The following is a 23,763-nucleotide window of genomic DNA, read 5'->3' on the forward strand; positions in this document are numbered from 1 at the left end:
GGTTACCAATCTCAGCAAAACACTATGATTACAAGAAATAAAGTTTTCATTTTTTTGGTCACAAAAGCTCGTTGAATTTAGTTTTATTACATTTATTCTCAATAATTTTATTTCAAAATTATTTTAAAATTTCATTTTTTAATATTCAAACAGATTTAACATGACAAAATGAGAAATAAAACTTTCGTTTATGTGTTTTTGGAACATTTCCATTTTACGAACCCCTGCTTCAGTCTTGATTGTTGATTACAAACAATCCAAAAGTTGTAAAATTCTGCAGTATTTTGATAAAAGAATAGACTTTTTCGTGAAAATTCACGATTAAAATGTATTAATTCAACACTAGAAGTGTTACAAGTTCATCGATCAAGCATTCAGAAGCAATAATCGAGTTTAGAAGCGTCACCGAAGCTGTCAAAGTAGAAATGATACCGGTAATCGTAGGATAATCGTTGAACAACTCACTATATTGATAACTATGAATCAAAGACAGAGCTGCAATTCGTATTGAAATTCAAACACAAAAACCTGAGTCGTAGGAAGGACCCAATTCTACTAAAATGGATGCCCAATTATCAAACATCGACGAAAGCGGTGCAAGCACTCTGAATAGTATCGGCAGCGTCAGTGCTCCAGAAATCATCACCGATATAGACATAGAGCATATAAAAAATGAAATTGTAAGTTATTCTTTCAATTCTGCTAGTTAACTCGTACTCATCAATGAATCATTTCAGATGGGAGACGATACAGAAGAATCTTTCAGCTGTTATTTGCTACGAAACCCTAACGAGTACAAAGAGAAGATACAATCCTGCGGTGAGATTTTGAACAAACACCTTCAAGGTTTGAATTCCGAGCAGAACGAGCAGACTTTCCGACAACTTTTAAAATTCGCTGCAACTATTGAGAATCGTACTCGAATGAAATGGTTGTTCGATATTTTCAATCAGTTCATCGAGAAGAAAGTTTGGTCCGCTAGGTAAATGCCTACTCCAGATTTTTGACAAATTTTTGGGGCGATAATTTATTTCTAATTGTGTTTTTACCGGACTGTAGAATGGTTTGCGAATGTATCCTGAATTGTGATAAATTGGCGTTCAAAAGAGAAGATTTCTGGAATCTGAGTTTCGAATTAATCTTGAAAAACATTCATAACGTCGATTACAAAGGTGTACGAGAGATCATGAAAGTAAGTAGTGGCCTGGATTTCTCTACCTTCGAAAGCGGTGAATTTCGTAATAAAATTTCGTTTTATTTTCAGGGTTGTTGCGAAAAAGCGTTATCTCTACCTACCGAAATCGATAGCTCAATAATGCCACAAGTAAACATCTTGCAAAAAGTCCTCGAAATGATATTCAATCGTGAAAATTGTCTTTTGCCAGCCTATTTCGTAATAAACGAGATCAGGAAACCTTACATGGAGAATGGATCGTGGCCATATTGGGTAAATAGAACCAGCTCGCTGTATTCAGTTCGTAATTCGAAGATATTTAATATTTTTCACGTACAGAAATCCAGTACATTGATGTCAGATTTCGTTAAAAGCTTCCGGTACACGGCGCAAATGGTCTCGATAATAGGACACGCCAGTATGCTTCCAGTTGTTGAACATTCGGGCTATGGAGATCACCTGATTACTCCTTGGAAGCTGGATCCTGCTTCTCTGAAATTCAACGTTAAAGGAAATATTCCCTACGATAGTTCGTTACTAGAACCTCAAACGAAACTATTGAGATATGTTCTTGAGCAGCCTTACTCGAGGGATATGGTTTGCTCGATGTTAGGTTTGCAGAAAGCTGTAAGTATGATCGGTTAGAAGTACATATGTGAACCGGTGGATTTTAAATGGTGTAATTTTGTCGTAGAATAAACATCATTGCGCCGCTTTGGAAGAACAACTGGTGGAATTGGTTATCAACGCTATGGAAAGAGTTGAATCGAAGAGCATTACCGATCAAGACGAAAATCATTGGTTATGGTTGCATTTATCCAGTCAATTGATTTATTTTGTATTATTTCAATTCGCAGTGTTTCCTAATATTGTTAATGCGTTACATGAGAAGGTAAATGAGAGATTTAAAAAAAAAATAATGTTCCATTGTTGGAAAGATTAACATAAGTACGGTCTTTTCTTGATGTTTAGTTATCTCAGAGAGAGTTGAGAAAAGGACGAGATCACTTGATGTGGGTTTTATTGCAATTCATCTCCGGCAGCATCCAAAGAAAACCGGCAAGTATCTTCGATAATGTTTATTTGTAATTATATAGCGATCATGTACTTTATTTTTCATATTTTTTTCTTCAGTTGGAGAATTTCCTTCCTGTATTAAAACTGTACGACTTACTGTACCCTGAAACGGAGCCTTTACCAGTACCCGATATTAACAATGCTCTTTGCACTCATCAAATGGCGGTTACTTGTATTTGGATACATCTGCTATGTAAAGCTCAAACCGATAACGTCAATTTACAAAGAAACATACCAAATAATTTGAAAGCTCATCACGAGTACGTAATACACGACTTTCGTCTACATTCTCACTTCATCTAGTAACCGGAGAACTTCCGTTTTGTCGACAGGTTTCTAAAAATGCAAGTGGCTCCCAACTCGAACCTCGTCATGGGTACAGATTATCGAATCGCGTTACTGTGTAACGCTTACTCTACCAATAACGAATACTTATCACGACCTATGGCTGCCCTGGTGGACGCTGTACTAGGCTCTCAACGAGGAAACCAGCAACCTTCCACCATGTCCAGCGGATCTTTATCGAATAACGCTGCCCTACCCAGCGGTCCAACTACTCCTTTATCTATGGCTATTCTGGATTCGTTGACGATCCATGCTAAAATGAGTCTAATTCATAGTATTGTAACCTACGTTATTAAATTAGCTCAGTCTAAATCTAATATGGCGCTGGCGCCGGCTCTAGTTGAAACATATAGTCGATTATTGGTGTACACGGAGATAGAATCTTTAGGAATTAAAGGATTTATTAGTAAGTAACGTTCGTCGAATACGATAGTTTGAAGCTTGAGAATTTTTAGAGCGATGTTTTGATAATTTCTTCTTCATTTTTTAGGTCAATTATTGCCGACTGTTTTCAAATCTCATGCTTGGGGAATACTGTACACGTTACTGGAGATGTTCAGCTACCGAATGCATCATATACAGCCTCATTACCGGGTTCAATTGCTTTCGCATCTTCATAGTTTGGCCGTAGTTCCTCAAACGAACCAGACTCAGTTACATTTATGGTTAGTTTATCGCTAGAATGCTTTATGAAAACTGATTTTTTTGTACTCGAATTTCCCTTTATAATGTTTGTTTCATTTATGTCACTTCGTAGCGTGGAAAGCACAGCTCTACGTTTAATAACTGGTCTGGGGAGTAACGAAGTACAACCACAACTGTCTAGATTCTTAAGCGAGCCTAAAACCTTGGTATCGGCTGAATCGGAAGAATTAAATCGGGCTCTAGTGCTAACTTTAGCTCGTTCTATGCATATAACGGGCACAGGCAGCGATTCCCAGTCTGGAATGTGGTGTAAAGAATTACTAAATACGATAATGCAGAACACTCCTCATAACTGGGCCGGACATACTTTACAATGTTTCCCTGCTTTCTTGAACGAATACTTTCAACAAAATTCCACTCAAAAGGAAAATCGTCAACAATTAAAAGTGAGTTTAACGAGAGAAATTACTAAATCAGCGACTCGTTTATTGATTCAATGATAATTACTGTGAAAAATTTTTGTTCATTGGTGTAGAAATCTGTAGAAGAAGAATATAGGAATTGGACTTCGATGACTAACGATAATGATATAATTGCTCATTTCTCTGTACCCGGAACACCGCCTTTATTTTTATGTCTTTTATGGAAAATGATCCTGGAAACTGATCGAATTAGTCCTATCGCTTATAAGTACGTTTCATCTTCATCTTTTCGTTTTATTTTTTTATATTTAACAAATTTCAACGTTTGATTTTTTTTTAAAACAGAATTTTAGAAAGAATTGGAGCGAGAGCATTATCAGCTCATTTAAGGAAATTCTGTGATTATTTAGTTTTCAAGTTCTCTCTATCGGAGGAAAGTCAACATGTTACTAAATGTGTAGATGCTATAAATAGCATGATATGGAAATATAATATCGTAACGATCGACAGACTCGTATTATGTTTGGTAAATATTTTTCATTTATAGAAAGGTATTTCGATTGCCAGAATTTCTAATCAATTTTCTCTTTTTGTAGGCTCTGAGAACTCATGAAGGAAGCGAAGCCCAAGTATGCTTTTTTATAATACAATTATTATTATTCAAAGGAGCTGAATTTAGAGCTCGTGTTCAAGAATTCATCAAAGAGAATTCTCCCGATCATTGGAAGCAGTCTAATTGGTAAATTATGCCTCTTCCTGTTTCTTTTGACTATGATTTCTTGAAATGGATTACAATTAATCTGGTAAATTTATTTAATTTTAAGGCACGAGAAACATCTAGCATTCCATCGCAAATATCCCGAAACGTTCGCATCAGAAGAGCAAAGTTCTAGCACATCGCCCTATCAATCTTTGCCCGTTTATTTTGGCAACGTTTGTCTGCGATTTTTACCGGTAAGTTCTGTTCGTTCGTTTGCTTTTTTTACAATATTAATGTATCGATTTAAATGACATCTACTTTGGTAGGTTTTCGATATCGTAATCCATCGATACTTGGAACTGCCTCCGGTAACGAAATCGCTGGAGACGTTGTTAGAACATTTGGGTTGCTTGTACAAATTTCATGGTAAAATATTCTTACTTTAGTTTAGATCAAGAATCATCATCATCTGTTATTTATGTAATATATATTTTATCTTGAAATTACAGATAGACCTGTTACTTATTTATACAACACGCTGCATTACTACGAACGCAAACTGCAAGATCGACCATTGCTCAAACGTCGTTTAGTGAACGCAATTTTATCACCGTTTTGCGAATCTCGATCTCCAGGCGGAAGCTTATCCGAACAATATTTGCAATATATGAAAGTAGATACTCCATCGTGGACTCCAGAGTTGGATTATTACATCAATTTGATTCAAAGATTAGTCGACAGTAAGTTTGTGCTCGAAATGTGGCAGTGTACAGTCCTGCTGGTAAAAAGTGACTCAAATTTCCTGTAAAAATGACCTTGCGATTTATTACAATGGGTTAAAATTTTTCGAGAAATTCAAATATTCTTTGACCATTTTTGAAGAATTTTGAGCCCGACATTGGATCAAGATTTTTAGAATTTTTGAAAATATGTCGTGTGACCAATCAAAATGGGTTAAAATTTCGCGAGAAATTCAAACATTTCGATAGAAAATTTTTTTGAGCACTTTTGAAGATTTTTGAGCCCAAAATTGGGTCAATATTTTCAGAATTTTTGAAAATGTTATGTGACCTATCAGAATGGGTTAAAATTTTGCAAAAAACTCAAATATTTCGACGAAATTAATTTTTAATCAAAATAGGTTAAAATTTCGCGAGAAATTCTAAAATTTCGAAAAAACTATTTTTTGAACATTTTTGAAGATTTTTGAGCCCAAAATTGGGTCAAAATTTTCAGAATTTTTGAAAATGTTATGTGACCTATCAGAATGGGTTAAAATTTTGCAAAAAACTCAAATATTTCGACGTAATTAATTTTTAATCAAAATAAGTTAAAATTTCGAAAAAACTATTTTTTGAACATTTTTGAGGAATTTCGAGTCCAAAATTGGGTCAAGATTTTCAGAATTTTTTGTAAATATGTCGTGTGGCCAATCAAAATGGGATAAAATTTCGCGAGAAATTCAAATATCTCGACAGAAATTTTTTTTGAGCACTTTTGAAGATTTTCGAGTCCGAAATTGGGTAAAGATTTTTAGAATTTTTGAAAATGTTATGTGACCTATCAGAATGGGTTAAAATTTTGCAAAAAACTCAAATATTTCGACGAAATTAATTTTTAATCAAAATAGGTTAAAATTTCGCGAGAAATTCTAAAATTTCGAAAAAACTATTTTTTGAACATTTTTGAAGATTTTTAAGCCCAAAATTGGGTCAAAATTTTCAGAATTTTTGAAAATGTTATGTGACCTATCAGAATGGGTTAAAATTTTGCAAAAAACTCAAATATTTCGACGTAATTAATTTTTAATCAAAATAAGTTAAAATTTCGAAAAAACTATTTTTTGAACATTTTTGAGGAATTTCGAGTCCAAAATTGGGTCAAGATTTTCAGAATTTTTTGTAAATATGTCGTGTGGCCAATCAAAATGGGATAAAATTTCGCGAGAAATTCAAATATCTCGACAGAAATTTTTTTTGAGCACTTTTGAAGATTTTCGAGTCCGAAATTGGGTAAAGATTTTTAGAATTTTTGAAAATGTTATGTGACCTATCAGAATGGGTTAAAATTTTGCAAAAAACTCAAATATTTCGACGAAATTAATTTTTAATCAAAATAGGTTAAAATTTCGCGAGAAATTCTAAAATTTCGAAAAAACTATTTTTTGAACATTTTTGAAGATTTTTAAGCCCAAAATTGGGTCAAAATTTTCAGAATTTTTGAAAATGTTATGTGACCTATCAGAATGGGTTAAAATTTTGCAAAAAACTCAAATATTTCGACGTAATTAATTTTTAATCAAAATGGGTTAAAATTTCGAAAAAAATATTTTTTGAACATTTTTGAAGATTTTGAAGCCCAAAATTGGGTCAAAATTTTCAGAATTTTGGAAAATGTTATGTGACCTATCAGAATGGGTTAAAATTTTGCAAAAACTCAAATATTTCGACGTAATTAATTTTTAATCAAAATAAGTTAAAATTTCGAAAAAACTATTTTTTGAACATTTTTGAAGAATTTCAAGTCCAAAATTGGGTCAAGATTTTCAGAATTTTTTGTAAATATGTCGTGTGGCGGTGTGGCCAATCAAAATGGGTTAAAATTTCGCGAGAAATTCAAATATCTCGACAGAAATTTTTTTGAGCACTTTTGAAGATTTTTGAGCCCGAAATTGGGTCAAGATTTTTAGAATTTTTGAAAATGTTATGTGGCCGATCAGAATGGGTTAAAATTTCGCGAGAAATTCAAACATTTCGATAGAAAATTTTTTTGAGCACTTTTGAAGATTTTTGAGCCCAAAATTGGGTCAATATTTTCAGAATTTTTGAAAATGTTATGTGACCTATCAGAATGGGTTAAAATTTTGCAAAAAACTCAAATATTTCGACGAAATTAATTTTTAATCAAAATAGGTTAAAATTTCGCGAGAAATTCTAAAATTTCGAAAAAACTATTTTTTGAACATTTTTGAAGATTTTTGAGCCCAAAATTGGGTCAAAATTTTCAGAATTTTTGAAAATGTTATGTGACCTATCAGAATGGGTTAAAATTTTGCAAAAAACTCAAATATTTCGACGAAATTAATTTTTAATCAAAATAGGTTAAAATTTCGCGAGAAATTCTAAAATTTCGAAAAAACTATTTTTTGAACATTTTTGAAGATTTTTGAGCCCAAAATTGGGTCAAAATTTTCAGAATTTTTGAAAATGTTATGTGACCTATCAGAATGGGTTAAAATTTTGCAAAAAACTCAAATATTTCGACGTAATTAATTTTTAATCAAAATAAGTTAAAATTTCGAAAAAACTATTTTTTGAACATTTTTGAGGAATTTCGAGTCCAAAATTGGGTCAAGATTTTCAGAATTTTTTGTAAATATGTCGTGTGGCCAATCAAAATGGGATAAAATTTCGCGAGAAATTCAAATATCTCGACAGAAATTTTTTTTGAGCACTTTTGAAGATTTTCGAGTCCGAAATTGGGTAAAGATTTTTAGAATTTTTGAAAATGTTATGTGACCTATCAGAATGGGTTAAAATTTTGCAAAAAACTCAAATATTTCGACGAAATTAATTTTTAATCAAAATAGGTTAAAATTTCGCGAGAAATTCTAAAATTTCGAAAAAACTATTTTTTGAACATTTTTGAAGATTTTTAAGCCCAAAATTGGGTCAAAATTTTCAGAATTTTTGAAAATGTTATGTGACCTATCAGAATGGGTTAAAATTTTGCAAAAAACTCAAATATTTCGACGTAATTAATTTTTAATCAAAATGGGTTAAAATTTCGAAAAAAATATTTTTTGAACATTTTTGAAGATTTTGAAGCCCAAAATTGGGTCAAAATTTTCAGAATTTTGGAAAATGTTATGTGACCTATCAGAATGGGTTAAAATTTTGCAAAAACTCAAATATTTCGACGTAATTAATTTTTAATCAAAATAAGTTAAAATTTCGAAAAAACTATTTTTTGAACATTTTTGAAGAATTTCAAGTCCAAAATTGGGTCAAGATTTTCAGAATTTTTTGTAAATATGTCGTGTGGCGGTGTGGCCAATCAAAATGGGTTAAAATTTCGCGAGAAATTCAAATATCTCGACAGAAATTTTTTTGAGCACTTTTGAAGATTTTTGAGCCCGAAATTGGGTCAAGATTTTTAGAATTTTTGAAAATGTTATGTGGCCGATCAGAATGGGTTAAAATTTCGCGAGAAATTCAAACATTTCGATAGAAAATTTTTTTGAGCACTTTTGAAGATTTTTGAGCCCAAAATTGGGTCAATATTTTCAGAATTTTTGAAAATGTTATGTGACCTATCAGAATGGGTTAAAATTTTGCAAAAAACTCAAATATTTCGACGAAATTAATTTTTAATCAAAATAGGTTAAAATTTCGCGAGAAATTCTAAAATTTCGAAAAAACTATTTTTTGAACATTTTTGAAGATTTTTGAGCCCAAAATTGGGTCAAAATTTTCAGAATTTTTGAAAATGTTATGTGACCTATCAGAATGGGTTAAAATTTTGCAAAAAACTCAAATATTTCGACGAAATTAATTTTTAATCAAAATAGGTTAAAATTTCGCGAGAAATTCTAAAATTTCGAAAAAACTATTTTTTGAACATTTTTGAAGATTTTTGAGCCCAAAATTGGGTCAAAATTTTCAGAATTTTTGAAAATGTTATGTGACCTATCAGAATGGGTTAAAATTTTGCAAAAAACTCAAATATTTCGACGTAATTAATTTTTAATCAAAATAAGTTAAAATTTCGAAAAAACTATTTTTTGAACATTTTTGAGGAATTTCGAGTCCAAAATTGGGTCAAGATTTTCAGAATTTTTTGTAAATATGTCGTGTGGCCAATCAAAATGGGATAAAATTTCGCGAGAAATTCAAATATCTCGACAGAAATTTTTTTTGAGCACTTTTGAAGATTTTCGAGTCCGAAATTGGGTAAAGATTTTTAGAATTTTTGAAAATGTTATGTGACCTATCAGAATGGGTTAAAATTTTGCAAAAAACTCAAATATTTCGACGAAATTAATTTTTAATCAAAATAGGTTAAAATTTCGCGAGAAATTCAAACATTTCGATAGAAAATTTTTTTGAGCACTTTTGAAGATTTTTGAGCCCAAAATTGGGTCAATATTTTCAGAATTTTTGAAAATGTTATGTGACCTATCAGAATGGGTTAAAATTTTGCAAAAAACTCAAATATTTCGACGAAATTAATTTTTAATCAAAATAGGTTAAAATTTCGCGAGAAATTCTAAAATTTCGAAAAAACTATTTTTTGAACATTTTTGAAGATTTTTGAGCCCAAAATTGGGTCAATATTTTCAGAATTTTTGAAAATGTTATGTGACCTATCAGAATGGGTTAAAATTTTGCAAAAAACTCAAATATTTCGACGAAATTAATTTTTAATCAAAATAGGTTAAAATTTCGCGAGAAATTCTAAAATTTCGAAAAAACTATTTTTTGAACATTTTTGAAGATTTTTAAGCCCAAAATTGGGTCAAAATTTTCAGAATTTTTGAAAATGTTATGTGACCTATCAGAATGGGTTAAAATTTTGCAAAAAACTCAAATATTTCGACGTAATTAATTTTTAATCAAAATGGGTTAAAATTTCGAAAAAAATATTTTTTGAACATTTTTGAAGATTTTGAAGCCCAAAATTGGGTCAAAATTTTCAGAATTTTGGAAAATGTTATGTGACCTATCAGAATGGGTTAAAATTTTGCAAAAACTCAAATATTTCGACGTAATTAATTTTTAATCAAAATAAGTTAAAATTTCGAAAAAACTATTTTTTGAACATTTTTGAAGAATTTCAAGTCCAAAATTGGGTCAAGATTTTCAGAATTTTTTGTAAATATGTCGTGTGGCCAATCAAAATGGGATAAAATTTCGCGAGAAATTCAAATATCTCGACAGAAATTTTTTTTGAGCACTTTTGAAGATTTTCGAGTCCGAAATTGGGTAAAGATTTTTAGAATTTTTGAAAATGTTATGTGACCTATCAGAATGGGTTAAAATTTTGCAAAAAACTCAAATATTTCGACGAAATTAATTTTTAATCAAAATAGGTTAAAATTTCGCGAGAAATTCTAAAATTTCGAAAAAACTATTTTTTGAACATTTTTGAAGATTTTTAAGCCCAAAATTGGGTCAAAATTTTCAGAATTTTTGAAAATGTTATGTGACCTATCAGAATGGGTTAAAATTTTGCAAAAAACTCAAATATTTCGACGTAATTAATTTTTAATCAAAATGGGTTAAAATTTCGAAAAAAATATTTTTTGAACATTTTTGAAGATTTTGAAGCCCAAAATTGGGTCAAAATTTTCAGAATTTTGGAAAATGTTATGTGACCTATCAGAATGGGTTAAAATTTTGCAAAAACTCAAATATTTCGACGTAATTAATTTTTAATCAAAATAAGTTAAAATTTCGAAAAAACTATTTTTTGAACATTTTTGAAGAATTTCAAGTCCAAAATTGGGTCAAGATTTTCAGAATTGTTTGTAAATATGTCGTGTGGCCAATCAAAATGGGATAAAATTTCGCGAGAAATTCAAATATCTCGACAGAAATTTTTTTTGAGCACTTTTGAAGATTTTCGAGTCCGAAATTGGGTAAAGATTTTTAGAATTTTTGAAAATGTTATGTGACCTATCAGAATGGGTTAAAATTTTGCAAAAAACTCAAATATTTCGACGAAATTAATTTTTAATCAAAATAGGTTAAAATTTCGCGAGAAATTCTAAAATTTCGAAAAAACTATTTTTTGAACATTTTTGAAGATTTTTAAGCCCAAAATTGGGTCAAAATTTTCAGAATTTTTGAAAATGTTATGTGACCTATCAGAATGGGTTAAAATTTTGCAAAAAACTCAAATATTTCGACGTAATTAATTTTTAATCAAAATGGGTTAAAATTTCGAAAAAAATATTTTTTGAACATTTTTGAAGATTTTGAAGCCCAAAATTGGGTCAAAATTTTCAGAATTTTGGAAAATGTTATGTGACCTATCAGAATGGGTTAAAATTTTGCAAAAACTCAAATATTTCGACGTAATTAATTTTTAATCAAAATAAGTTAAAATTTCGAAAAAACTATTTTTTGAACATTTTTGAAGAATTTCAAGTCCAAAATTGGGTCAAGATTTTCAGAATTTTTTGTAAATATGTCGTGTGGCGGTGTGGCCAATCAAAATGGGTTAAAATTTCGCGAGAAATTCAAATATCTCGACAGAAATTTTTTTGAGCACTTTTGAAGATTTTTGAGCCCGAAATTGGGTCAAGATTTTTAGAATTTTTGAAAATGTTATGTGGCCGATCAGAATGGGTTAAAATTTCGCGAGAAATTCAAACATTTCGATAGAAAATTTTTTTGAGCACTTTTGAAGATTTTTGAGCCCAAAATTGGGTCAATATTTTCAGAATTTTTGAAAATGTTATGTGACCTATCAGAATGGGTTAAAATTTTGCAAAAAACTCAAATATTTCGACGAAATTAATTTTTAATCAAAATAGGTTAAAATTTCGCGAGAAATTCTAAAATTTCGAAAAAACTATTTTTTGAACATTTTTGAAGATTTTTGAGCCCAAAATTGGGTCAAAATTTTCAGAATTTTTGAAAATGTTATGTGACCTATCAGAATGGGTTAAAATTTTGCAAAAAACTCAAATATTTCGACGAAATTAATTTTTAATCAAAATAGGTTAAAATTTCGCGAGAAATTCTAAAATTTCGAAAAAACTATTTTTTGAACATTTTTGAAGATTTTTGAGCCCAAAATTGGGTCAAAATTTTCAGAATTTTTGAAAATGTTATGTGACCTATCAGAATGGGTTAAAATTTTGCAAAAAACTCAAATATTTCGACGTAATTAATTTTTAATCAAAATAAGTTAAAATTTCGAAAAAACTATTTTTTGAACATTTTTGAGGAATTTCGAGTCCAAAATTGGGTCAAGATTTTCAGAATTTTTTGTAAATATGTCGTGTGGCCAATCAAAATGGGATAAAATTTCGCGAGAAATTCAAATATCTCGACAGAAATTTTTTTTGAGCACTTTTGAAGATTTTCGAGTCCGAAATTGGGTAAAGATTTTTAGAATTTTTGAAAATGTTATGTGACCTATCAGAATGGGTTAAAATTTTGCAAAAAACTCAAATATTTCGACGAAATTAATTTTTAATCAAAATAGGTTAAAATTTCGCGAGAAATTCTAAAATTTCGAAAAAACTATTTTTTGAACATTTTTGAAGATTTTTAAGCCCAAAATTGGGTCAAAATTTTCAGAATTTTTGAAAATGTTATGTGACCTATCAGAATGGGTTAAAATTTTGCAAAAAACTCAAATATTTCGACGTAATTAATTTTTAATCAAAATGGGTTAAAATTTCGAAAAAAATATTTTTTGAACATTTTTGAAGATTTTGAAGCCCAAAATTGGGTCAAAATTTTCAGAATTTTGGAAAATGTTATGTGACCTATCAGAATGGGTTAAAATTTTGCAAAAACTCAAATATTTCGACGTAATTAATTTTTAATCAAAATAAGTTAAAATTTCGAAAAAACTATTTTTTGAACATTTTTGAAGAATTTCAAGTCCAAAATTGGGTCAAGATTTTCAGAATTTTTTGTAAATATGTCGTGTGGCGGTGTGGCCAATCAAAATGGGTTAAAATTTCGCGAGAAATTCAAATATCTCGACAGAAATTTTTTTGAGCACTTTTGAAGATTTTTGAGCCCGAAATTGGGTCAAGATTTTTAGAATTTTTGAAAATGTTATGTGGCCGATCAGAATGGGTTAAAATTTCGCGAGAAATTCAAACATTTCGATAGAAAATTTTTTTGAGCACTTTTGAAGATTTTTGAGCCCAAAATTGGGTCAATATTTTCAGAATTTTTGAAAATGTTATGTGACCTATCAGAATGGGTTAAAATTTTGCAAAAAACTCAAATATTTCGACGTAATTAATTTTTAATCAAAATAAGTTAAAATTTCGAAAAAACTATTTTTTGAACATTTTTGAGGAATTTCGAGTCCAAAATTGGGTCAAGATTTTCAGAATTTTTTGTAAATATGTCGTGTGGCCAATCAAAATGGGATAAAATTTCGCGAGAAATTCAAATATCTCGACAGAAATTTTTTTTGAGCACTTTTGAAGATTTTCGAGTCCGAAATTGGGTAAAGATTTTTAGAATTTTTGAAAATGTTATGTGACCTATCAGAATGGGTTAAAATTTTGCAAAAAACTCAAATATTTCGACGAAATTAATTTTTAATCAAAATAGGTTAAAATTTCGCGAGAAATTCAAACATTTCGATAGAAAATTTTTTTGAGCACTTTTGAAGATTTTTGAGCCCAAAATTGGGTCAATATTTTCAGAATTTTTGAAAATGTTATGTGACCTATCAGAATGGGTTAAAATTTTGCAAAAAACTCAAATATTTCGACGAAATTAATTTTTAATCAAAATAGGTTAAAATTTCGCGAGAAATTCTAAAATTTCGAAAAAACTATTTTTTGAACATTTTTGAAGATTTTTGAGCCCAAAATTGGGTCAATATTTTCAGAATTTTTGAAAATGTTATATGACCTATCAGAATGGGTTAAAATTTTGCAAAAAACTCAAATATTTCGACGAAATTAATTTTTAATCAAAATAGGTTAAAATTTCGCGAGAAATTCTAAAATTTCGAAAAAACTATTTTTTGAACATTTTTGAAGATTTTTAAGCCCAAAATTGGGTCAAAATTTTCAGAATTTTTGAAAATGTTATGTGACCTATCAGAATGGGTTAAAATTTTGCAAAAAACTCAAATATTTCGACGTAATTAATTTTTAATCAAAATGGGTTAAAATTTCGAAAAAAATATTTTTTGAACATTTTTGAAGATTTTGAAGCCCAAAATTGGGTCAAAATTTTCAGAATTTTGGAAAATGTTATGTGACCTATCAGAATGGGTTAAAATTTTGCAAAAACTCAAATATTTCGACGTAATTAATTTTTAATCAAAATAAGTTAAAATTTCGAAAAAACTATTTTTTGAACATTTTTGAAGAATTTCAAGTCCAAAATTGGGTCAAGATTTTCAGAATTTTTTGTAAATATGTCGTGTGGCCAATCAAAATGGGATAAAATTTCGCGAGAAATTCAAATATCTCGACAGAAATTTTTTTTGAGCACTTTTGAAGATTTTCGAGTCCGAAATTGGGTAAAGATTTTTAGAATTTTTGAAAATGTTATGTGACCTATCAGAATGGGTTAAAATTTTGCAAAAAACTCAAATATTTCGACGAAATTAATTTTTAATCAAAATAGGTTAAAATTTCGCGAGAAATTCTAAAATTTCGAAAAAACTATTTTTTGAACATTTTTGAAGATTTTGAAGCCCAAAATTGGGTCAAAATTTTCAGAATTTTGGAAAATGTTATGTGACCTATCAGAATGGGTTAAAATTTTGCAAAAACTCAAATATTTCGACGTAATTAATTTTTAATCAAAATAAGTTAAAATTTCGAAAAAACTATTTTTTGAACATTTTTGAAGAATTTCAAGTCCAAAATTGGGTCAAGATTTTCAGAATTTTTTGTAAATATGTCGTGTGGCCAATCAAAATGGGTTAAAATTTCGCGAGAAATTCAAATATCTCGACAGAAATTTTTTTTGAGCACTTTTGAAGATTTTCGAGTCCGAAATTGGGTAAAGATTTTTAGAATTTTTGAAAATATGTCGTGTGACCAATCAAAATGGTTTAAAATTTAAACTAATATTTCGACGATATTAATTTTTAATCAAAATAGGCTAAAATTTCACAAGAAACTTTAATATTTCGAAAAAACTATTTTTGAACATTTCTGAAGAATTTCGAGTCCAAAATTGGGTCAAGATTTTCAGAATTTTTGAAAATATGTCGTGTGACCAATCAAAATGGGTTAAAATTTCGCAAGAAATTTAAATATTTCGATAGAAAATTTTTTTGAGCACTTTTGAAGATTTTTAAGCCCAAAATTGGGTAAATATTTTCAGAATTTTTGAAAATGTTATGTAACCAATCAGAATAGGTTAAAATTTTGCAAAAAACTCAAATATTTTGACGAAATTAATTTTTAATCAAAATGGGTTAAAATTTCGCGAAAAAATCAAATATTTTGACAAAAAAATTTTTTGAGCATTTTTGAAGAATTTTGATCCCAAAATTGGGTCACTATTTCCAGAATTTTTGAAAATATATCATGTGACCAACAAAAATGGGTTTAAATCTCGCGAGAAATTCAAATATCTCGACAAAAAAAAATTTGAGCGTTTTTGAAGAATTTTAAGCTCAAAATTGAGTCAATATTTTCAGAATTTTTGCAAATCTAAATGCATTTTTTCTTACATTTTGAACTCATGATTTCTGGAGCACTTTTTTCCAGTTAGGGTAGCTTTAAATTGGCAGTGTTTCATTTGACCTAATCAATTTTCTGATTACTTGCAGCTATTTCTGGTAAAACCCAATTCTCATCGACGGACTGGCGTTTCAACGAGTTCCCCAATCCGGCCGTTTACGCTTTGTACATGACCTGCGTCGAATTAATGGCTTTACCTTCGGCTTTCAGCGAAGTCGCTAATAATATAATCAACGTGGTTACCGTCGGGTAAATTAATACCGCAAATATTACCTAACTCGAGTTTGCTGAATTTCTGTACTAAAACGACTCTTCCATCAGGTATCCGGTAATACCAACAAATCAAATACAACTATGGATCAATTGCATCGGTCTCGTGATGTCCGCTCTACCAGATTCTTATTGGCTAGTTCTTCACGATCGTTTGGTCGAAACTATAACGTGTCCTCGTCTTTTACAATGGGATTACGATAGATCGCCGTTCGATATGTTTAATTTCTCCGAAGTGAATAATTCGTGGGTTGAAAATAAATTCGTGTATGTGTTAGCGGTTGCTCAAGCAATGTGGCATCACGCCGGCGTCGGACAAATATCAGCTGTACCTCAGTAAGTGTCAAGAATATTGGTTCGACGAATTCAGTATTGTGATTTTTTTTTCGATAACTTATAATATCATATTGTTTGTTTGCGAATAGATTCGTAAAAGAGAAATTGACTCCGGTTATTCGAAGTGAAGAACAGTATATTTTTCTGTGTCATTTGATCGGTCCGTTTTTGTCGAGGTACAACGTAGATCGTCCTTCGCCTTGTATATTGGATCTAACTGTTGAACTATTCAATGCTTTGGAGCAAGTCAACTCGAATAACAAAGAGTTCAAGTATATCGATCCGATATGCGATTTACTGTATCCTTTTTCTTCTGATTTACCGTATAGTTTATTAGAATTAAGTATTACGTACTAGTTTTAGATTGGAAAAGTTGATTTTTTCCCAGTCTAGGTGCGTTTCACAGGGATTTTTTAATCCTTTCCGGAAATGTCACGTTACTTGAATAGAAATACAAACTGACAGTACGAGTCCTTAACTAAACTTTGAGCAGATATCACATTAAATACCAATTCGTCGGCGATCTAATGAAATCCGAAGTAGAAGGAATCATTCGTAAACTACGTCCAGCGTTGCAGATGCGTTTACGTTTCATAGCCCATTTGAATATCAGCGAAATACAGCAACAGTAACTTTGGTTACAATACATGTCGAATAATTCTCACTTTGGTTGGATTCTGCCAACGTATAGATTGATTTCAGAAACCAATAGAGGAATATTTTAATCATCCGAAGGTGAAGACTTGACTGAGCAAGATGCACGACAGAATACAAGTTCATCTCTGCTACGATGAGAGATCAATTCATCACAAAAGAGACGAAAAATGAGTAATATTTTTATACGTATGTACATAGAACGCCAGTTGTGAATAATTGTTAGAATATGATGTACTTACTCTGTTAAAATCAAATCACCGTACTTGAAAATAATACATTTTTTTATCATTTTTAAATTTCATCGAAATTTATTGTTTTGGAAATTAGTTGGAAATCCTACTCGTGAGAGATATCTCAACTCAAAAAAATTTTAAATATATTATAAGCCAAAATTTCTGAAGCAGAAGTGCATTTTGTGATTTTTGGTTAAATGCTAAATTGATTAGAAACAGTTTCGAACGGTTTTACGCAGTTCTAGAGTCTGCAACAGATTTTCGAAACTTGAAATTTCCTCAAAACTTGACCCAACGAAGCACCATCAAATTTTTGACGAATTTCGAGCCTAAAACTGAGTCCTGATTTTTGCAATTTTTGATAAGTATCAAAATGGATTGAAACTTCAACAACAAAGGGCTGCTCAGGGAGCATGTCTTTGACCCTTTTCGAAAAGTTGGAGAGAAAAAAACAAAAAAAAATCATGAAATTAAACTTCTGTTCGAGTTCCAAAATTTCAAGATTTTCAACAACAAAAAAGAAATTATCGTTCTCATGGCAAAAATATTTTTAGAATGAAATTTGAAATGTTCCAAATTCTTGTGCTTTAAAATTGTTTCATTTGATTTGTTTGAAAAATTTAGGACTCGTCCTCGATTACCTATTTTTAAGCAAATAAGTTACTAAAATTACTAAAAGTAACTTTTGGTTACTTTTTCGAAATTCTAGTTAGATAATAAAGTTACTTTTCTTTTGAATTATAAAAAATTCAATTTTTTCAAATCTTGGCTCTAATGTAACGCTTTTTACCACGTTGTCAAAAAACTTGCTTTTTTACTCTTAAAAAATGCCAAGAATTGACTCACTTTTTTTAAACTAAAATTTGCCGAAAAGTTTGACTTTTGCCAAAAATTACTAAAATCGACCTTTTCTGCAAAGAAATTTAAAGAATTTTTGATTTTTGGTTAAAACCGTGAAAAAGCACTACGTTTGCTAAAATTGTCAAAATTTCACGTTTTTGCCAAAAATTGTCAAAAAATTACCAAAAAGTTGCAAATAGTATTTATTCTTTTCTAGATTCAAACTTCGAATTGTTCTGCGACCTTTCAAAAAAGCTTCAAATTTTGGCAGAAGACCAAAAATATTGAGCCATGATTTTTTCATAATTTTGAAACAGGTGTTATGCAATCTATCAAAATGGGTCAAAACTCAAAATTTTGTAAAAAAATCCACCATTTCAACAAAAAAATTTTTAGTTTAAAATTGGGTGATAATTTTTGGTATTTTTGAAAAAGTTCCATGTGATCTATGATTTTATTTTTAGAGAATATTGTGGAAAAAATGTAAAATTGGCTAAATACTGTACAAAAATTATTTATTGTATGAAAATAATATTCCCTAAAAACGTTGAATAGTAGATAGGTAATCGAAAAATCCTCAATCATCGCCCATGTATGCAACAAAAATATCCTGCAGCAGCCATCTGATTACGGCGGGTACGATCTTCATCGATGTAAATATCCGATGATCTTCTAATACAATTGGTGATATACGCCAAATACGGATTGTAGTTGTTGCTGTTTTGCGCGATGCCAATGACCGCATAATATCTAAAAAATTGAAGAAGACAAAACACAGTTATTACCTATTGGTATGGCATATTTATTTTAAAAAATCGTTCTCTCCCCTATAAACTTACTTCGCAATTTCAGCCAATGGTATGGTAACCCAGTATGGCGAAAATTTACGTAAAATAGCATTCAAAATGATCCTCGATGTTATGCCATTCCCATCATCAAAGGCATGGATTGTGAAGAAGTAATATTTAGCCATCGCAGCAAAAATCAGGTCGTTTGTTTCGCTATTTTTCATTTTTTCCCTGAACCATTGAAAATATTTCTCCAGACAGTCATGAAGTTCGTGTGCCAGAGGTGTTTGTATGCGTTTAATCAATGATGATCCTTTATCTTTTGGTAATCGAATAACTACATCTTGGTCTCGTATTTTACCAGCAAGTTGGTCATTTTTCGCCATAACTAATCGATGTATTTCAAGCAAATGGTTCAAATTGAAATCTTCTAAACTGCAAAGCAGAATCAGAAGAAGACATAAATATAAATAAATGGGGTTTCTGAAATGACTGCCTATAAAGTATCTTGATCTTTGAAATTTTTTAAAATAAAAAATATACTTACTTTATGGTATCTGCGTACAGGGATGCATTTTTAATAATTTCAATATTCTCGTCAGTGGGAGAAACTTTTCCAATAAGAAGAGACTGTTTAGCATACTGAAATTTTTCATCAATATTTCATCATTATACCTATCGTATTATCATTTAATTTTTAATTTACCTAACAAAAAAATGAACAGGTGATTTGATTTTTTACTCACATCGTGCAATGATTTACTGACACTATAATCATTTTGCGGTAGGTTTTCTGCGTCTTCAAGTTTATCAGCCGTTGAATCTATAAATTTGGTAACTGAAAAGGAAATTTTTTACAATAAAAGTAACTATATAGTATGACACAAAAGTAGTGTTCGCTGTTTGGTGGCATTTCCCGTACAACAATGACCATGCTAATTTCGATGTGAATGTCGACCCATCCACATCCGTCACTTTTGGATGCCACATGTCGATGTGAATTTCGACCCTGTGTCGAGCTAATTGTTGATGTAATTGTCGACTGATGTTGATCTACATTCGTGTCGACAATTGGCTCCACATAGGGTCGAAATTCACATCGACATGGGGCATCCAAAAGTGACGGATGTGGATGGATCGACATTCACATCGAAATTTATGTCGACCTCCTGCTTCGTAAAGTTATAGAATATGAGTTTAAAAATTTTTAATTTTTTCCCCCAAAAATTATTTCCTCTGATGTGGCTATTGCTAGTGCTGAAAACAGCATCGATGCAAAGTCCACTTCCGAAGAAGTACAGACGAAAAGTCTGTATAATCAAGAAGTTCAACAGAAATCCCTTATATCAAAGATGGTGCAATACTTTATCTGCGAGTACTAAACTAATCCATTTTTTCATGTCGACATGTCGATGTTAATGTTGATGTGAAATTCGACATCAACAAATACATCCACAATATCAACATCATATCATCTACATCTCCAAACTGCGGAAAAGTGAATAATTTCATCAATTCCCTAAAAAATTTGTTTTCCACATTGAACAAGATCATATTTTTGAATGTTTACTAAAATTTTAAACACTGAAACAGAAATTTAAATTCTGAAAAATTGGTCGACATAGTAGTAGATGTAAATTTCGAGCATCGAATTTTACATCTACATGTCGAGATGGCATGTCGAGGTATCAGAAATAATGAGAAAATTTCGAAAATTTTAATTTACCTGGCTTTTGTATGGACAGAAGATTCCTACTAAATAATTAATTGATCACTTTTCCATCATATGTTGGAAAAAAACGTAGTCGATGTAAATGTCGACGTCTACAATTGTTGTGCGGGTTATTTCTAAGTGGAAAGAGCTAGTGAGATGAATGAAGCGGCGTTGAGTAGGGAAAAATAAGGGCTTTCAAAAGCAACCTTGAAAATTTCAGGCCCATGCACAGGGTGTCCACAAATTCAAAAACCAGTTTGGTCAAAAAATTCAAACTGGTTTTTATTGGTGCAATGTATTCTACACACTAAGGTGACAAAAATGTGATATGAATTTTTTGAAACCGGTTAGTTAATTTGCAACCCGTTAAGAAAAAATGCCCAAAAATTGAAGATAGAGAAAAAAGTTTGAAACAAAAGTTGTAGAGCGTGACAAATTAAACCATTTGTGCTGACCGGATTTTGAAAATGAAAGTAACTTACAATCAGGTAACTTTTGATGGTTTGCTGCGATTTAATGAACTGGTTTCAAAATCCAATCAGCGAAAATTGTTCAATTTTTCACGCTCTACAAGTTTTGTTTCAAGCATTTTTCTCTATCTTCAATTTTTAGGTGATTGTCAAAAACTGGTTTCTAAATGCAAACCAATGAACTGGTTTCAAAATGTGATCAGACAGAATTGTGTAATTTTTCACGCTCTACAACTTTTGTTTCAAGCTTTTTTCTCGATCTCTAATTTTTAGGTAATTCTGATAACTGGTTGCAAATTAATGAATTGGTTTCATAATCCGATCAGCGAAAATGGTTCAATTTTTAGGTGATTGTCAAAAACTGGTTTCTAAATGCAAACCAATGAACCGGTTTCAAAATGTGATTAGACAGAATTGTGTAATATTTTTCACGCTCTACAACTTTTGTTTCAAACTTTTTAGTTTTTTCTCTATCTTCAATTTTTTTTTTTTTTTTTTTGAGTATTTTTTGTTAACCAGTTGCAAATTAACTAACCGGTTTCAAAAAATTCATATCACGTTTTTGTTACCTTAGTGTGTAGAATACATTGCGCCAATAAAAACCAGTTTGAATTTTTTGACCAAACCGGTTTTTCAATTTGTGGACACCCTGTGCAGTGTGCATGGGGTAGAAATTTTCAAGGTTGCTTTTGAAATCCCTTATTTTTCCCTACTCAACGCCGCAACGCCGCTTCATTCATCTCTCTAGCTCTTTCCACTTAGAAATAAATGGCACTGAACTGAACACTACTTTTGTGTCATACTGTACATATAGTATGAAGTACAGGATGTGGATCATTCACATTATGTGGCTGAAATGTTTTTTTTTAACCTTACCACATTTACAAGGAGTATGATAAGAAATTGATGGTTTGCATTCATTTTGATAGCAAGGTATTCTGATATGTCTGTTAATGAAGATAGAATTCTTTCCTGATGAAAAAATATAATAAATTTATTTAAGAACGGGTATACCTATACCTACAATTATTTTTCATATTATGCTTTAGCTTAGATGATCAAAAACACAAGTTGCTCACTTGATGATGACTTCTTCTTAGGAACTTGAGATTCAGTAATCTTCTTTGGAAAATATTCTCGCATTATTCGATTAATCGCGGTTACTAATTTTGAACTAAAACCCATTGTTGTTGTATCATAAATTCACTCTAAATAAAATGCAATATACAGGGTGATTCGGATAAGACCTGAAAAATTAAAACCACATATTCTACTCGTCGAATTGAGAAAAAATTTCCTTTGCAAAAATTTTGAAAAACCAACCCTTAATGAGATATTTGCAATTAAAGTTGTGTAAAATATGGCAACACCGCATTTACATTTCCCTTATGTGTTACGCATTGTTACATAGCTCAAATCAGAGTGTTATCAAAAAGTGTTCCTTAGTTACGATTTCCTACTTTGATTTGAAGTGCAATCGTTTACCAACCAGCAATTTCTATTGTTTTTAGGAAACAAAATCGTAATTTACCGTGACAAATTTTGCGATGTTGCCAAAGTGAGCATATTGGTTGAGATAAATTATGTTTTATTGAGGAATAGCATTTTTTTTTTTCATAAAAGTATTTAAAATTGATAATTGAGTACAGGAAACCTTCAAAAACATTAGTTTCTAACAAATTGGAGAGTTTGTCAAAATTGAAAAATTTGATTACTCAGCATCCAATGGACCAAAAAAGAGAAATTAAAGTTTAATGAGTGTCGAATGAGAAGTACTACCGCAATCATTAATAAAAATCGAAATAATTTAATTTAACTTCAAGTTTTGATTGTTTTTCATCTAAGAAAACACATTTCTGACTTCAAAACATCAAGTTATGGACCAAAACAGAAAAGAATGATACTCTACATTTCTGAGATCTCACTTCACTTTTTCCACCACCTACCCCCCAAAAATTTTCAATAGAGACGCCGAAACGCCCAATTTTAAGAAAACAGCTGGCCCCCTTTAAAGGTCAATAACTCCGAAATGAAGCGGTTTTGGTCTATGGTGTGTATAACATTTTTTACTCCTATTTATGAGTAGAATACGTGGTTTTAATTTTTCAGGTCTTATCCGAATCACCCTGTATATACTCACTTGGTAAAATGTAAAAAGATGATGCAACGTTGCATGAAACACGAAAGAATCGCATGTGCCAGGATTGCGTTTCAAACATGTTTAAATAAAAATAAAAAAAAAACAGTGTTTTAATTTAGAAAAAAAAAAAAAATACGTGTTCGTTTTTAAATTAAATTTTCAGTCATTTTTTTCTCATAACGGATTTTGGCAAAATTTTAACCTATTCTGATAGCTCATGACAATTTTTTCAAAAATCGCAAAATTCACGACCATATTTTAAGTTTACTATTCTTCCAAAATGCTAAAAAGAAGTTTTTGTCGAAATGTTCGAATTTCTTGCGATATTTTAAGCCATTGTGACAGGTATAAGGTAACCTCGAAAGTGTTGACCAAATTTTCAGCTCACAAGGGAACCTCTAGAGGTGTCGGCCACCGATTTGAACGGGACGGCGATTTTTGGAAAGAGCATGGTCTAAACCCCCCCAAACCAAATTTTCAGCTGCCCAACATCATATCTCGATATTTGGCGAACGTTTGAAAATTCAAAATTGACTGTT

At 30.6% G+C, this 23,763-nt stretch overlaps 2 protein-coding genes across 2 annotated transcripts; one reads left to right on the forward strand and one right to left on the reverse strand.

Annotated features, from left to right (window-relative positions):
• The first annotated feature begins 247 nt into the window (after positions 1 to 247).
• Positions 248 to 17,335, forward strand: MED23 (mediator complex subunit 23). Its single transcript, XM_065355591.1, has 21 exons — positions 248 to 680; positions 738 to 982; positions 1,060 to 1,192; positions 1,265 to 1,447; positions 1,514 to 1,801; positions 1,869 to 2,066; positions 2,147 to 2,233; positions 2,309 to 2,511; positions 2,584 to 3,002; positions 3,087 to 3,261; positions 3,354 to 3,687; positions 3,777 to 3,931; positions 4,009 to 4,189; positions 4,260 to 4,402; positions 4,488 to 4,617; positions 4,690 to 4,789; positions 4,873 to 5,103; positions 15,866 to 16,025; positions 16,098 to 16,382; positions 16,472 to 16,681; positions 16,876 to 17,335. The coding sequence occupies exons 1-21, from the start codon at positions 561 to 563 to the stop codon at positions 17,012 to 17,014; spliced, it is 4,119 nt and encodes a 1,372-aa protein (XP_065211663.1). The 5' UTR covers positions 248 to 560; the 3' UTR covers positions 17,015 to 17,335.
• Positions 17,336 to 18,615: 1,280 nt separating this feature from the next.
• Positions 18,616 to 23,328, reverse strand: LOC135839520 (protein adenylyltransferase FICD-like). Its single transcript, XM_065355594.1, has 7 exons — positions 23,225 to 23,328; positions 22,164 to 22,258; positions 21,961 to 22,056; positions 19,647 to 19,738; positions 19,448 to 19,542; positions 18,952 to 19,335; positions 18,616 to 18,862 (listed from the first exon to the last, which is right to left on the reverse strand). The coding sequence occupies exons 1-7, from the start codon at positions 23,257 to 23,259 to the stop codon at positions 18,694 to 18,696; spliced, it is 966 nt and encodes a 321-aa protein (XP_065211666.1). The 5' UTR covers positions 23,260 to 23,328; the 3' UTR covers positions 18,616 to 18,693.
• Between the last annotated feature and the right edge of the window lie 435 nt (positions 23,329 to 23,763).

The sequence above is a fragment of the Planococcus citri genome, chromosome 3 (genome assembly GCF_950023065.1).
Source record: "Planococcus citri chromosome 3, ihPlaCitr1.1, whole genome shotgun sequence".
NCBI lineage: Eukaryota > Metazoa > Arthropoda > Insecta > Hemiptera > Pseudococcidae > Planococcus > Planococcus citri.